This window comes from Osmerus mordax, chromosome 23 (genome assembly GCF_038355195.1).
Source record: "Osmerus mordax isolate fOsmMor3 chromosome 23, fOsmMor3.pri, whole genome shotgun sequence".
Lineage (NCBI taxonomy): Eukaryota > Metazoa > Chordata > Actinopteri > Osmeriformes > Osmeridae > Osmerus > Osmerus mordax.
In genome coordinates this window covers 5006686-5023495 of record NC_090072.1, presented here as the reverse complement: position 1 = coordinate 5023495, position 16810 = coordinate 5006686, and the positions used below count along the sequence as shown (strand labels likewise).

Sequence of the window (16810 nt, the reverse complement as noted above, 5' to 3'; positions counted from 1 at the left end):
TAATCAATACATGACTGTCTTGACAGAACTGAAAGTTACTGGAGGCTACGTGCTGCATAGTTGCCGGTGTTTTCTTCTCGTAATTCATCACACATATTTGTTGTTGTTTGGAATGTTAACTTTTCAGAGTTTTTCAGAATAAGCTACACCTAGTTGGGATCTCGAGATTTAATTTATAATAAATTATGTTAATTTGAGGGGGCAAATGTGGAGGCGTGTTGCAGTAATAACGAGGGGGGCGCGTGCCTTGCACTGTACACTGAGAGAGAAGCATTTGCCCCTCAAGTGAGATTTCTGCTTACTCTGTGGCTGAACATTATCTCACCAATTTACTCTTCAAGATTAGGTTGCTGTTGCTGTTGTCTTTGAACGAGAGGATTATATTCCCAGCAGTGAAATAACTTTGTTAGATTTCAGCTGCACAGGTTGCATTGCCTGGCAGCGCCGCTCTGAGGTACTTGGGTTGGAAACCTGTCCGCTGTCGCTACACCAGCTATACTCCCCTCCGTTAACGTCGCGTAGTCTTATGCCTACCAGAGTTGAAGTGTCGGAATTTTATTAAACAATTTGGCTCTACTATACATGAAGATTGAGTTCTAGCAGTACATGATTTCGAGGTAGTTATGAAGGTTGCGGATACAAAAGGAGAACTCAAGTGTGCGGAGAAAATGGAGAGAGAAGTGACATCTCACAAGAGGCAACCTTGCAGCACAACTGTGTTTAATGTTATCTCGTCTTTATTCTCCGTGGCATCAATAGCATTTTGCATTTTTCTGAGTGTTAAGACATCAGAGATAAAGGGCCGTGTTGTGGATTTGGAAACTGGACATGGCGAGCACATCCTTCATCGGGTTCCCGGTTTTTCCCTGGATCACTTTAATTCATTGATACAAGAACGAGTTGACGAGCTTCTGTCACAGGTAAGCATGTGCACGTGCATTAATATGAACGTAAAGCTGTCTCTCAAACCACTATGAGGTTTGCCAATGACTTAAAATAATGTGTTATTTGTTTGATATTAATGTAAACAGCCCATGACAAGTTTATCTTGTAGTCCAGCCTTTTTAATTGACGATTTAACTTCGTTTCTTTCAGCGCTCCTACGAAAGTTTTGCTAAGATTCGAATTGCCAGAGAAGTGACACCTGAGTGCAACTGCCCACCAGGTAAGGGCTAATCTTGGTATCGGCCATACTGCCGTATTGACCATACGTCCGTAGGCTACTGGAGTTGGTTTTTATAACAGGTCTCATAAAACGAACAACGTTGAGATGATGAATGTCTGAATAATAGTATAATAATGCAGACACAATGGGTCTAGAAGACAGTTTTAAATAGCTTCGAATCATTGTATGTTTGGGCAGTACTGTAACCATGAGTGCTTACATCCCCTTGAGATGAACCAACCTTGTAAATATTTAGTGAGATTTCAAAATTACATGATAGGGTCTGGAAATCAACATGTAATGTTGACATTTTGTGAATAAATACCTGTTTTCCAAAACAAGGGATGGTAACAGGTATACAGGTAGCTGTAGCTAGCCTATATTTTTCAGATGCAGATTTCTGACAATCACTGTTATGAAATTGATACCATTACGTTTAGTTAAAATAAACTTCTGTTTAGGTAAGTATGTTCTTATTCCTCTGCCATGCATCAAATGGATCAGATTTCCTTTACCGGTTTGTAGATATCAGATTGGCTCCTGTGCTAGGTTTGAGATCTGTGACACACAACTTTCCTTCTGAACCTCCCTGCATGTTGTGTTGATAGTTGAAGGGGAGAATGAATGATGTAGACAGCTGATTCACCACTACACCAAGCAGATAGAGTGGTATTTAACAGCTAAACATAGCAGCGCTGAGAAGTTTGTGACAAGTGGGCGGTGTCTTACTGCCCACAATCCGTGGTCACCAGCCCTAGAGTACGTGCTTGGAGTGCTCGAGGATGCAGGTTGAACACAGTTGCATTGTGGGTGCTGTTTATTTAGGATTAGAAGTTTTAAAGTTGATTAATGTGCCACTTGAATATTGGTGATGGGTGATGGGTATGATGAATAGACAGGCTTTTATACAAAGCTGTTGTAATAAGATGATATACTCAGAAAGAATGGAAAATAGTTTTCTATGTGATACGGAATAGACGTATTATTAATCTGTAGGCTCTGGCATGTAATCAGCATGGACTGAAATGACCGATTTTCACCACCAGATGGAAACAGCTATTCTTTGAATGTTTGTCAAAATTCAGATCATTTTGGATTACGGGAGATCAAATGAGACTACGGTAGCGAGTTTATCATACATGATACAATCTCCTATTTATACACTTTATTGTTTGCTGTCAGAATGCATAATAATCCTTTATACCGAGCCCAGTAAGGACTGTTACATTATAGCCCACATCTCAACTCAGTCAGGACTGTTATACAGACGACATCCCATGGAGCTTCAGACCTACTGCCTCCTGGCCCATTTACTGGAACTTGCTCGTACACAATGATAACATTGAGATATTTAATATTTATGGTGCATCCTACAGTACTTATGTCAGGACAGGTGTCATGTTGACATGTTGCACAGTAGTCTAACTACAGAATTAATGAGCCTGCAGTTCCAGAAGTCTAATGAGGCTCCAGAAATTATGTGAGTCTCTGTTCTCAATCTCAGTCATGTGTGCACCAGCAATTCTCCTTTGCAGGCTCTCTGGTGAGGGCAAACTAAAGCAATGAAAACATTTCACACCAAATGAAGCTCGCCATTGTGAAACCCAGCCACTTCTCTGAACTTTCTCCCATAATTGGCAAAATGGCAAGCTCTCCCGCCTCCCTTGTGTGACCATGTTGTCTGCACATTATATAGTGCATGCCCAGCTTTCTGCAGACTGCTGACAGCACTGGCCTCAGAGTGCCTAATTTTTAGGCCAAGTGTCTCCTTTCTTTGTCTGAATGCCTTCACTCACGAAAAGCCCCTCTGTAGTCGGAGAGACAGCCTCCGGCTTAGGAATCGCCTTTTTCAGTGGAAGCGAACCAACTGTAATGTCTTTTTCACAGTCTTCATTTCATTACTGGTGTAGCTGATGGAGCAGAAGCACGTAGAGATGGGCTATAGCTGGGGGACATGCTCCAGGTGTCTTCAAAAAGGGCAGTGTAGTGCAACAGAATACATGTAAGTTGTGAGAAAGCTATAACTAAAGCCCAATTTATACTTAGGTCGCAGACACTTTTGAAAAGGTCGCCGACAGAAATGACGTCTCGGTCGACACTTTTAACCGTCGCTTAGAAGTGTCGCCTACCAGGAGAAATTTCTACTGGCGCGGATGTCGTCACATAGTGAAAAATTAAAATGGTCAGTTTTTCCGATTGATCACCTAGGCTACAAAGCGTTAACAACGTAACAATAGCTATGAATGTAACGGTAAAATGATTCTGTTTACGTCACGCCAACCTTGAGCACAGGCGACTGTTTTCCGAAGTATAAATACAGCAGCCTGAGCGACACTTTTTTTTTCCGTCTGCGACCATTTCAAAAGTGTTCGCGACCGAAGTATAAATTAAGCTTACGTGTGCAACTTAAGTTGTTCTGGAAAGAGTCCAGCAAGTAGGCTACCTGCTCCACCATACACATGCTATTCCATACAAGACAGCTAGCCTTAGTAACCAAATTGGCTAGCTAGCTAGCCATCAACAACTTTAGTCTAATAATGGAAAAATTTTAGCTACTGTGCGATGTCACTGGCTGAATGACAATGAAGGAATTGGAGGATATATCTGTGTAGCAACCAAAGACTAATATAGGTCAATGTCTTTCTTTGAGTAGGTAGTATTCTTTAGTTCCCTGGTATGAAGATTTTTTTTTTTACATTTTGGCCTGCTCTCCCAGTGTTCACCATGTCCCACCAGAGCTCTTGTCTGGTGCGTTGAGCTTCTTCACTTCACACTTCCTAGCATCCGTGGCCGAGGCGCACCCTGGTAAGTAAGCCGTGCTGTGCAAGCGCGTCCTCTCCAAAGGGTGGTAATTGTTTCAGTATTGACGGCGGTTTTCTCTTCTCTTTCTTCTTGTGCATGTTCCCGTCCCCTGGGATCTGCATTCCAATCGGGGCCTGTTGTTTAATGGGACCTTTTAATAAAGGCGTGCGTAGTCAGCAGCAAGCTAGCAGTGCTTTGCTCTCTCCTTGTCTCCTCACATCCCCCACCTCCCTGCCTCCAGCCAACACCCCCTTGAAGTTACGCTTCAAAAACCTTGGCAGTGAAATACACTGGGGAGAAGCAAACAACATACAATATGGATGTGCGGTGCGCAGTTTTGTTATCCTAAAGGAAGGTTAGAAAATGTTCCTTGTTGTCAACTCCAAGGGGTCTTTGGAAGGTCCCACGGTTGGACTTGGTGATTTCGTAAAGATGGTCAGACATACTTAACCGTACACAGCGGCAGTGGCGGAATACACACGTAGTCTCAAACGTGCAAGACCCACTGCGGACATATCAAGCATCACAGTCAGTGCTTCTGTGATGGAAGTGGGTCAAGTAGGGACTGAATCCCCCCCCTCCCCCCCAACCCCACAGGAAACACTCTGATTCCAACGCCTTGAACGTCAGCGCGTTGTCAATCGAGTCAGTCACACGCGGCGCCCTCACGGACAGCTCCTACGAGGTCATTAATAAGTGGCAGTTTGGGATGGAGCCCTCTGTGTGGTTTGGCGCCGGGAGGTGCATGTAGTGTATGGGCCGTGTAATCACCGAGTGCAAGGTAAAGCTAAGCAGATTCCCAGCTCCAGCGAGCCTCCTGAGCCAGCTGCTTCTGGTTAGCCAGAGAGCCAGTGCTGCCGGCCGTCGCGGTCACAAAGTTAGGGCCCAAGATGTGTGATGGAGTCAGGGACCGCAGTGGGGGGTGTCCCTGGTCTGGAGTTTATGGTGGCTGCCCCTTGTTTGGTGTGTGATATGCGTGTGTGCGTGTGTGCGTGTGTGTGCGCGCGTGTCTGTGGGATAGAGTTTAGAGAGTGAGACTGAGAGGAAGAATGCTTTTTGATGCACATCTTCAAAGGGCAAATTTTTTTGGGGCATGGTACAGAGTAACCTCATCCTAACCTTTCGACAAAGCTATTTCAACAGTGGAAAAAAACCGGACCTGAGTGCGTGTAGCGACCACGAGTTTGAAAGAGCGGCACGCTTCTTCATTTCTCCGGCGACAACATTGGTGCGTCCCCTCGGGTTAACAAGGAGAGAAAAGCCAACAGAGTGCTTTATGAGCAACGCCAGGCTCGGCTGAGGGAGCCAAGAAGGAGACCGTAGGACAAATGGGGTGGGGGGTGGGGGGATGTCATGGTGGGGGAGGAGGGGGGCTTTCCTCGCTTGGACAGATTTTGGCAACCCTCCTGGGACGTCAATCCCAATTCTGGAATAAAGTTTGAGAACAGGAGATATTTGAGATCTGGCCCCGGCTGTTTCCACGGTTACTGCCCCGAGACGCACGCAGGGGTTTCCATGACCACAAAACCGAACACACACCCCCATTTTGAATTAAGAAGTAGGCCCCCTCCTCCAATAGGCCCCGGTGTTTTAGACGTGATGTTGCTTCATAGTAGTCGTCCAGTTTGAGCTTTGTGGAGCTGTTGTTTCTCTTGCCTTTCCTGGTTTGCATATATGTCCGTGCTTTTCGTGAGCAACCTTGGAATACGAAGTCTTAACCACGCACATATTGTAACGTGGCTATATTTAAGATGCCTTCAGGCTCTATAGGGAAAGCTCTTAGTCAGTGAAGGTCAGTGGAGTGCCATTGAACGGTTTCTTTACACAGCACTGTACAATGTGTTGCATTTAAACAGAGCTGACAGAGCTTGTGCATTTTCTGCAGCAGTATGCGTGTGTGTATCTTCCTAGCTAAAATACACTCAGTATATCTCAGTGTCCAGCACTTGTCTTCTTGTCGACACAAAGTGCCCTCTCACCCCCCCCCCCCAATCCTTCTCCTTTAACCCCCTCGGCCTCAACCCCCCCAGGGGGTAACGTCACTGTCTTTCCCCCGCTAAGCTCCTCTTCCCAGGGCCTCTCTGCCTGAGATGAGTGGGTGGGTGGGTGGGTGATGGATCCATCTCAAAGAAAGGCTCACACACACATTCTGGCCACATCTGCTGTGTGCGGTGCAGTGACACCAGGGCCTGTCATCCCACCAAAGTCTCTCTATTCCTCCGACTTCCCCAAGCTAACCCCGCACACACAGTCAAACACAGTCATCCCCAACCCCACAAAGACAGCTTAGAAGACTGTTTTAGCATACATGAGGGGGATTCAAATGAGGAGGGCTTGTTTGAGCAGAATGACCATACATACTTTTTTTCATGCGGTAAAGGTTCCCTCCACTCATTAAAGGTGTTTCTTATCTAATTCAGGCACTCTGCCCCTTAAGTATGTAATCATTGGCTGACCAAATAGGGCCTCATTAGCACCGATTTAATATGTCTCCCCTGTTTGCCTGAATGGAATTGAATTATTTATTTGGCATATTAATGACCTGTGTTTAAACCCGTATCAGCCAGCAGAGCTGCAGTAAATCAGTTTTCTCTGAAGATCAGTGTGTGTGTGTGGGTTTGTTGCTGCTCCTCAAGCCACACGGCCACGACTCCGTCAACAAGAAACAAATGCAAAACGCGTTCAGTGTGTAGACCCCTCTTCCTCCCCGTCCCAGAGGCCTCCTGAAAAGCTATTTAGATTTCCCCATCGTTACGCACACACAAGCCGTTTTCCAGAGTCTGTCATCAATTTTGGTAGCATGATTGAGTGAGCGAGCCTGAGGAGGATACCAGCATGTTCCCTAACAGGCAATAAGGACCAGCTTCCCCCCCCCCCCCCCTCCCCCCGGGCCTTCCTTCTACCCGAGCACCAGCCTGTGGCCTAGCACCCCCGGGCTCTGCAGCTTCACAGTCACAGACGCGAAGGGGGCACAGATGCTGCCGTTCTGCACTCTCTCAACATAATGGAAACAGTCACTACAAATAAAACGACAGACTGCAGTGAGCCTTAAAATAACCAAATAAAAGATGTGCGTAAGGTCTGTGGTAGGACTCGAGACTCCAGCCAGTGCATCGGACACCCAAGCTCCAGTCAAAACGTTCTAAGGGAACCAAGACTGCAACTTTGGAAAGAAGGAAAATGAGAAACTTGCTCATGAGATGCATAGATACATTTACATTTAGTCATTTAGCAGACGCTCTTATCCAGAGCGACTTACAGTAAGTACAGGGACATTCCTCCGAGGCAAGTAGGGTGAAGTGCCTTGCCCAAGGACACAACGTCATTTGTCACAACCAGGAATCAAACCGGCAACCTTCTGATTAATAGCCCAAGTCCCTAACCGCTCAGCCATCTGACTCCCCTCCTATATACACAACATAATGGACATAAGTATAGTATAGATATACAGGACGGGTGTTTCTTAGCCCATGCAATCTAAAGCTTAGCTCCCGGCTCAAGTCGAAAAGAGCTCATTCAGCTACTGTACTCTTCCAAAACGGTTCCCATCTCCTGCTTGTGGGGAGAGAGAGAGCCCCTCCCCTGGTAGCTGATCTGGAAGTGCTGATGAATCCTGGTGACAGATCTGAATAGGGTACGTAGAACAAGACGCCCAAATAGTATGACTAAATGACTAGACGGGTTTTTGAGCATTACAAAGCAAACATTTCAAAGATGTGAAAGCATAGTCTCACCAGTAAAGTGTTGCAGTTACGAACAAGGCCTTTTTTTAGGCGGCCCCTTTGGTGAGTTCCCTTTTTAAACGCTAGCAGGTTAAAGTTTAAAAAGCCTTCAGACACATCCAGCGACAGCAAGACATGTGCGGCCCTTCAGAGTAGAATGAGTCCAGTTCTGAACCTGCTCGCTCCCAGCCTCCCCTGGGGCAACCCACAGGATGGTCTCTAGTGGAACGCTCCGTGAATGAGACCACTTGCCTTTTCCTATCCATCGACCACACACCATCACACACCATCATGTTTGTCAGTGAAAAGGAGCCTCTCTGATCTCTTGTCTCTCTCTCTCGTCTCATGCACACGCACTCTTCTGTTCCTGGTTTATGCCATGTGGAAAAAACGTCCAGGACAACGTCCCTTGACTAAGCTGGGATCACAGTTATGTAAGTCGTTTGAAATTCATGTTCACTTAAACATGGATAACGTTTGTGAATAGTAGGTTTTGCGTTTTAGGTATGAATCTCATTCCCAAGACTGCAAACTTGGGATCTTAAAACTCAATGGAATATTATATAACAAACTTGACATGCTCGTGACTAGGATCTGGTTGAGGGGAGGGTCACCAGTGACTAGGATCTGATTGAGGGGAGGGTCACCAGCTGTGTAAGCCACAGCTAAGACTAGGGAAAGCCACATGTTGGGCATGGCTACCTTGGCATTGAATCTAATTGGATACACACTGAGCAAGCTGCTCAATTTAGATTTTTGACAACTTCTTAAATGTTGTTGATGCTCCATATGGCGGTCCCTGTTAAATTATTTCATCAAATTTGGATAGAGGCAGGTTCTGACCACCTGGTCTCCTATCACCCTGTTATTACCCCCTGGTGTCTTACCTAGTGGCTCACCCATGTTTAATGTTCTGTTAAGGGGGAATTCATATGGTGTAAGTCATGGGTGTTGGTGTAGAACTTTGCCACTCAGGAATAATGAGCCAACAGTCAACAAGAATCATGAGCTAGCAGATCAACAAACAGATGGAAAGATTGGAGCCGAAATGTGAGAGAAGCAATGCAAAAAGAGCTGTGTGTGTGTGCGTGTGAAAGATTTATGCTTTTAGAAGCCATAATTCGTGTGGGCAGTTGTTGCCTGTGGGCCAGGGTTGGGTGGGGACATAGCAAGGGCAGCTTTATTTGAGTTGATCTGCTCTTTGACACACTATAACTGTCATCATGGCTGGAAGCGATCACAGTAAACTAGCCAGGCATATCAAAGGAAGCAGGCTGATGAGACTGACAGTTGTATAGCTAGGAAAGAGGCAGAGCCTCCCTCTCTCCCATCCATATCTTCTTTGCCAAGAAGATATGGATGTGTGCTGAAGCCCGCTGTAGGGTTATGAGTCAGACTCCAAGGTTATCTCCCTGCCATGAGTCTTTCCATCTCATGGGAAGAAAATGACATTATTTCTCTCCAGATAGGATCAGTGTCAGAGTGTGACATATTCAAGGTGTTTGAGTTATTGCCTTTTCTTTGGAGTGTTAAACAGGCAGGGTGTGTAGAAGGGCTCCGTCACAGGGCCCTTGACCTTGAACATAAACACCATCTCACCTAACTGAAACTAGAAAAACGACTATCGAGTACAAAAACTATTCGATAATCCTAGGCCTGCAAATATAGAGAACTAAGTGACTTTCAACGACGATTTGCAGCAGTTCAGTTGAGACCAAGTTGGTCATTTCAAACAGTCCTTTGTGTTCTCTCTGTGTTAGGAGGGAAATGGTTAAAAGTAAGTGCCTAGAAGGGTTGGATGTGTGCCTGATCTGGTCATGCACAGCTCCAAACAGCTGAAGTAAATGTCATTGTCTGACTGTCCTATGGACTTGGATTTCCTCTTAGGCGCAGGTGGCTATGAATGTACAGCTGAACTGTAACCTGGAAGGCAGGTTATTCACTCACTGCAACATCCACTGTAGTCTCACAGGATGTAGAATTACCATGAGAGTGCTGTTGGAGGCAGGGCCCAGAGGCTGAGGTGCTTTTGGAGGCAGGGCCCAGAGGCTGAGGTGCTGTTGGAGGCAGGGCCCAGAGGCTGATGTGTTGTTGGAGGCAGGGCCCAGAGGATGAGGTGTTGTTGGAGGCAGGGCCCAAGGGCTGAGGTGCTGTTGGAGGCAGGGCCCAGAGGATGAGGTGCTGTTGGAGGCAGGGCCCAAGGGCTGAGGTGCTGTTGGACGCAGGGCCCAGAGGCTGATGTGTTGTTGGAGGCAGGGCCCAGAGGATGAGGTGTTGTTGGAGGCAGGGCCCAGAGGATGAGGTGTTGTTGGAGGCAGGGCCCAGAGGATGAGGTGTTGTTGGAGGCAGGGCCCAGAGGATGAGGTGTTGTTGGAGGCAGGGCCCAGAGGATGAGGTGTTGTTGGAGGCAGGGCCCAGAGGATGAGGTGTTGTTGGAGGCAGGGCCCAGAGGCTGACAGGGGTAAGAGGCCTCCTGGACACCCTTTGGAACATTTCAGTAAATCATTAGGTTCTGCTTTTGTCAAGGTTTGCTGCAGGCATCACACTACACAATTACAGCAAAACACTTCATGTGATGAAGATTCATCTCACTTAGTGAAAACAGTTTCACTTCAAAGACATTGAGAGACCTTGAAAGCACAGACAACACAAGTAAGTGAGAGTGATTCTGGGTTCTTGCGGTTTGCTCCGCACCACAGATCATAATGTGTACACCCTGGCTGCTTTAACAGCACAGAGAGAGAAAGCTGGGACACTTGACTGAGGCTGTAAGTACATGAAGAGATGACTTGAGACTTGACTGGGGCTGTGAGTATATGAAGAGATGACCTGAGACTTGAATGAGCCTGTAAGTATATGAAGAGATGACCTGAGACTTGAATGAGCCTGTAAGTATATGAAGAGATGGCCTGAGACTTGAATGAGGCTATAAGTTTATGGAGAGATGACTTGAGAACACAGGAGGGCATGTCACTTTAAAGAGGGTGATATAGTCATAGAGGTAGTTTAACACCCCTCCCGTAATAGGGAGCTGCCACACTGCACGCCTCTCTACTGATCTCACATTAGCGCTCGCGTGCCAAAGTCAACACAAGAGGAAGTGGAGAAACAACTTTGCCATTCTCATGGAGACCACTAAAGACACACAGGAGCCGGTGTGGAAAATATCACTTAGTTTTTTTATGACGATACCTGAAATGAAACACAAAGCCTTAAAACGTTTACCGAAATGAAATTTAAGAGCCATAAGCAAGGCACTGTTTACCTTCTCTTGATAAAAAAAATGGGGTCACAATTTGCCCCTTTTCCCTGACCAACCGTGTTTAATTGCCATGCGCTAAAGAGCTTCCCATGTGCACACAAACCAGTCAAGTCTGGCGCGGCCTCATAATTGTTCACTTAACTCGCGTCATTGTGTTACTGTCTGCACTCTGGCTGCCAAGACTGTTCTTCCTCTGGCACATTTGAGATCAGACGTCCCCCCCACTCTCTTCTGCATTTCTCTGCTCTGATGGTAAAGAATTAGCTGAGGCGTTCTGTTTTAGAGGGGGGGGGGGGGTTAGACCCCCCTCCTCCCCCCTCCCCGTCCTCGGCCACATGAAAGAGTATGTCGTCTAGTGGCCCCCCGCTCCCTCCCTCCTTTCCCTCCATCCCTTTCTCTGGCTGCGCTCTCTAGTCACGCTGAAAGTAACGCAGGGCAACACGCTTTTGGAGATACGTGGTTGTTGACTGTGTTTCCTGAACGGGCGAGACAAAGAAAGCTGCCAAAATAAACACCAGACCACGTAAAGCGTGAAGGGGAACTGGAGGGAAAACGGCTTTAACGTCCAAGTGGAGCAGTCTAAATGTGCGTCGTCGATAGGGTCCCCCAGAGAGGAGTCAGGTCACTCTTGCCTCCTATCACAGGCCTACATTTGTTTTTTTCTTCTTCTATTGCAGAAATGAGGAGGCAAACAGGATTGAGAACTGCAGTCTCTCTGGAGGAGTTTCAAAAGGAGTCTTGGGACACTAAAATGTGTAATAAATTCTAGAAGTGTCTCCGGAGCTTGACATCTGAACTCCCTCGGAGTGAGAGAGATGATTGTGCCGTGGCGGTCTGCCGAGCTTTGTCGTGATTAAAGGACCGTACTGTCCTATCTGGCCGTGACAGATATCAAAGGAGTGAAAGGTCCCATCAAAGGACTTCCTGTGTAGGTGTCCTTCGGGTGACGTGACTAACAAAAGAGTATCTGTGTGTCATGACAGGGCACACACCACAGTGCAGAGATTGTGTGATGGTTCACTCTTTAAACTACATCTAGTGCTTGCAGCTTACAGAGAGGGAGAGAGCCAGCGTAAGCACAGGGGTGGTCAACTGGAATCTGGTCTGCCCTGCCCTGCACAGCTCAGTTTATACAAATATGTGTCTGGTGGCTGGTTGGGAAGGATGGGGGGGGGAGGGAGGGTTGTTAAGACTCAAACTCCTGCCAGACAGTTGATTGGCGTGTCGCCCACCCCCCATAGACTATAGCACCCCTCCCCTCCCCTTCAACTGTCTTCCAAAGGTCTCTTGAGATAAAACAGAGAGCAGAGTGTGTGTGTGCGTGCGTGCGTGTGCATCTCTCGGCCGCCCCCGTGTTGACATTTCCAGGCGGAATGAGGCGGCCGGCCTCCGCAGGTGTGGGGAGGCCGGGGAGGTCTGGAAGAGAGCGTCATCCTGGAGAACATCAACATTGACTCTTCATATCAAAGCTCTCCCTGTTTCCTATCACACACTGGAGGATGCTTGTCTCCGGGCCTCAGGGACGTGTTTGCGGCGGTTGGTGTCCGACGGCCTCCTGCCTCGTCTCCCCTTTGAGAGCGCGTGGAAAAACACTTAGGGCTTTGCCTGTGAATACGAGATGTCGGGGTTTCCATCCAGGGTCTCTCTCTCTCTCTCTCTCTCTCATGTGGCCTGCCAGCCCCTGTGATCGTCTGCCCCCCACAAAAGTGTCTTCACGCGAGCATCCTGATTCATGGGATCTGGACTGCCTCACATACTCTCTACAGAGTAGAGGGTTAGGGTGAGAGGGGGGGGGGGGAGTCTACACCGATCTGACGGTGGTTCTTTTTCAAGTATATTTCATGAGGTACAGTTTTGACTGACTGAAGCGATCAAGCCACTCAAAAGGCAAAGACAAATCAAAGAAAATTCTGTTTATTGACGGAAGTTCAAGCAATAGAAAGGCTTTGTTTCTTAGAACGAATCATAAATACTGAAGTGACATCATTCAAATGTGTCAGGAGTAGATGGAGGAAAATGACTATCGCTATCGGAGGGCACAGCAAAAAGGCCAATCAAATATTGTAATGATAATGAACAGATTTATGCCTCGTCATCTTTCAGTTACCTTCTACATCACCAGCTCTAGGACCATGCGGCCAAGAAGTCCGCTTCAGTAGGGCACTTCTGGCTCCGTCACTGTTTTAGTGTCCTTTTATAGCCTCCTTCCTTCCTCCTCACACTCTGCCGTCTGCTGAGAGCACGCACGCCGGGGAGCGAGGAAGTCAGCATGCTTCATTAAGCCAATGTGGCCCACCACCCATGTCACTGAGCACAACAGAGCCTCTGTTTCACCAAAAATGACACTTAAAAATAATACCAAGCCAGAGAGCTTGTCTGGAGAGGCTGGTGGGTTACAAGACTTCCAGCTGTGGTTCACATCCATTTGCTTTCCGGTTAAGAACTCCTTCTATAAACTGTGGGAAGAGATGGTCCTGGTCAATGAAATATGCCACCCGGGCATAAAAGGAAAGAGAGATGGTAAACTTGAATCTCTAGTCCAAGTAACTCCACAGTGTTGTAGAACAGTGTGAATGATATGTCCCTGACACGGCTGCCAAACTGACGTTTCTGACATGCAGTCTGATTGAACAATACTGAGAAGGAATCGAAACAGTAACGCTGAAGAGGATCAGAAACACAAGGTTGATTACATAAAAGAACGAGACGTATTCAAGATATTCCGTTCTCTGGCGTAATACTTCTATCTTGGTCATGGGGCTGTTCAGTGCGCCAGTCATCTAAGCATCCAAAGCTTTTAACGGCTCGTAAGTCAATTAGCCCAAACGAGTTTCTCCCCTTCAATTTGGTCATCGGATAAACAAATGTTCCCTAGAATACTTCAGGCCCTCTGAAGGACATGACAACATTTAGCTATCATTTGATGGAGGATTAACATGGCACTTGTGTGATTCGGCTGGGAAGCAGCCAAGATGGTGGATTATCACCTTCTCTGCAGACGGAGAGGAATGACCAGCAGGCCTACAGTCTTTGAAGACTGGCTCGAAGTCGAGCTGAGAAGAGGTCCATGTTAGTCACCTCCTGTGAAACAGCCCAAAAGTAATGCTAGTTAGCTGTTGCTTAAAGTGGAATTACTGGTGTAACTGAGTATTTAGCCATATTAATCTAGTTAGTCATTCACTTGGGAAAGTAGTCTCAAGTCAATTGTTATCCTTATCCAAACTCCTACACACACACACACACGCACACACACCATCCCACAATGGGGCTGAACACTTCGGGGAGTAACCTGAGGTGTGGACACATATGGTTCGTCTTTTTAATACAGCACCAAGACTACGTTCTGCCTGAGGCCTGCTGGCCGAGGAGATGGTGGAGGCCATAGTGAATCCCCGGGGACGGGTGAGCGTCTGCTCCCTGTGTAGGGTGGCTGTGCTGGGGATTACAGAAGGCGAGGGACTGGGGGGCTCCGCCGCAAGGCCTGCCCGGCTGCCGGTGTTTCTACTTTGCCACTGAAACAAAAACCAGATGACAGGAATAGAAGAGGAGGCTGAAAGGCAAACCTCCATTGTTGTGAGCCTGCGTACAGCCCTCGGGGGGTGTAAATGAAACAAGGCGTACATGTTGTCCCGCTGGCGTGTCCCTCGCGTTAAAAACAGTGTTGCTCTTTGTTAACTTCATTTTGAGTTCTGTTTTGTTTGCTCAGCTAATGTATCCCCTCAATTTGCAAAGGCTATAGGATGACTTAGGCAAACTGTGTTTCATTCATTCAGGTTATAAACTGTACGATGGCACGAATACAAGCTCACTTATTAATGGCTCCTCAAGCAATAAGGTCACAGAGACACTTGAAACAACAGAAACCAAACATCGGACACTCCTCACCTAGCAGCTGCACAGTGGCCTCTGGCTATAGGTGGCTTTGGGAGAGCCTGACAGGTTCAATTAGGACCTCAAGGCCATCTCACTTTCTGCTCAGGCTAAAGTAGCCGCCTTAATCCACTTGGATAATGTCTTGTTTTCCTTTAGGATATTCAAGATGGTTCTAATGCTACATTTCTTTTGCCGCCCCAAAGCCGAGATCCTAAGCCTCACATCCCTGGAGAATTGCCTCCTTTGGCTTTAGGCTACTATTGTGGTGTTTTCTTCCACAGAGTTAAAAACCTTCGAGCCATTAATATCCAGGCTTGTTGGATAGGCCTGTTAGTTCTGGCAGCTATCTGCTGGAAGTTCCATCGGAGCACAGAAGACATCTCATCATTCCCCTGGATGATCCCATCTGCGATGCGTCCAGGAGGATTTTCTTAGATTGCACGTTAGTTTAACCGTCACTGACCAACTATGTGGGTCGTGCCCGTTCAGTCAGGATGAGGTCAGCGTGTGTCCTGACTGCGCGGTAAAACATGTCAGACTCCTAATCCTGACCCAGACCGACCATGTCAACACAATGGAATGGGCTTGACCTCTGTGTTTGGACTTGTAATTCCGGTTCACTCAGAAGACGATAAAGCGCTGAGTAAGGTTTCCCCCGTTTTAGCTTGTGTGCTCCCTACCGGGAGATGTTAAATAGTTTCTTATTCGAGACTTCTGGTGGTGTGAAGGTCAGAGTCGACCTCTGAATGAGCTTCAGGTTGGACACGGCAAAGGTCAGTGTGTTTTGTGATAGAGAGAATATTGCTGTTTACTAACTGGGCCAGGGTTCAGCAGGCCAAGCAGATGGACTGTCTCAGAGCTGTTTGACACAGGGGATGTGAGAGACAACCGGCTCAGCATAGCAGAGGAGGCTTCCCTGACCCATCATCAATCAGCACCTTCCTGTGTTGGGAAGGCAGCTGGTAGGTGGCACAGATACCAAAGCAGTGCTTTACTGACAACCCAGAGAGAAGCTGGGGAAGGTTGACCTGTTTTTTATGGTCTGGTGCCCTCCGAATGGACCAGACCTTTGATCTGGGATCCGGTGTGACAGTAGCCAGGCTGGCAGCAGAAAAACATTGTTCGAGACAGGAAGAAAAAGTCCCAGTATGAGATTGTTGGCCGTTTGTCATCCTTGAGAGTAGATAGAAAAATTAGAATGATTTAAGGGGATTGAATGATTGTGTTTAAATGTAGGCCTACTTCATGACAAAGGCACATAATATTCAAATGGAGTGCCTTAGAGAAGGAGCTTTATCTTGCAAATACTTAATTAGTATAGATTTGTCCTGATTTTATAACCAGATAATGCTCAAACAATTTTGAAATAGATTCCCATTAAGATTACGCATTATGTACGATATGTACTTGTTCTTTTTGGATGGATTGCAAAGAAATAGAGGAAAAGTACAGAAGCCATTCTCATTTGAAAGAGACCAGAGTCAAAGTCACAGCATAGCAGATAAGGCCCAATGCCGGGGCCACAGTACGGGGGGGAATGTACACATAGCCGTCGGTCCAGTCTTTAAATCCCTCAGAGTATTGACGAGGTGTCAGCGTGAGCAGCGATACATCAACCCCCAGCTGGCCTGATCCTCCAACATAACCCCATGTCGAGAGACCCACACCGGGACTCTTCAAAGACAAAACAAGGTCATACGCTGGTTAGCTAATGTTACTTACTTTGTGGCTCCTCAGGTGTGGAATTTGTGTGGAATTCTGTGTGTCTGACTAAATGATGTTGAATATAACGTTGTAGTAGCGGTGTTATGAGCGGTACACACGTACACTCAATGACCTCCAAAGATCCTCTAGGTCTGTATCCTCGAGGTGCTTTGAAAGCAGAAGGGATCGAGATCCAAATGTTTTCATTTAGTAACTTCTACTTCTTCAAGCCTACATTTCCAAGAATCTCCAGACTCATCCAGAAGTGGGACATCAAGTCGT

General features: G+C 46.9%; 1 protein-coding gene across 1 annotated transcript in view; it reads left to right on the top strand.

Moving 5' to 3' along the window:
* Positions 1 to 524: 524 nt before the first annotated feature.
* The window catches only part of LOC136967374 (collagen alpha-1(XXV) chain), a 112049-nt gene continuing 95763 nt past the window's right edge, over positions 525 to 16810 (top strand). Inside the window, exons 1-2 of the mRNA XM_067261141.1 lie at positions 525 to 920; positions 1096 to 1165. Of these exons, the coding sequence (XP_067117242.1) occupies positions 624 to 920; positions 1096 to 1165 (367 nt within the window). The 5' untranslated portion in view covers positions 525 to 623. The remainder of the gene's footprint in view (positions 921 to 1095; positions 1166 to 16810) is intronic.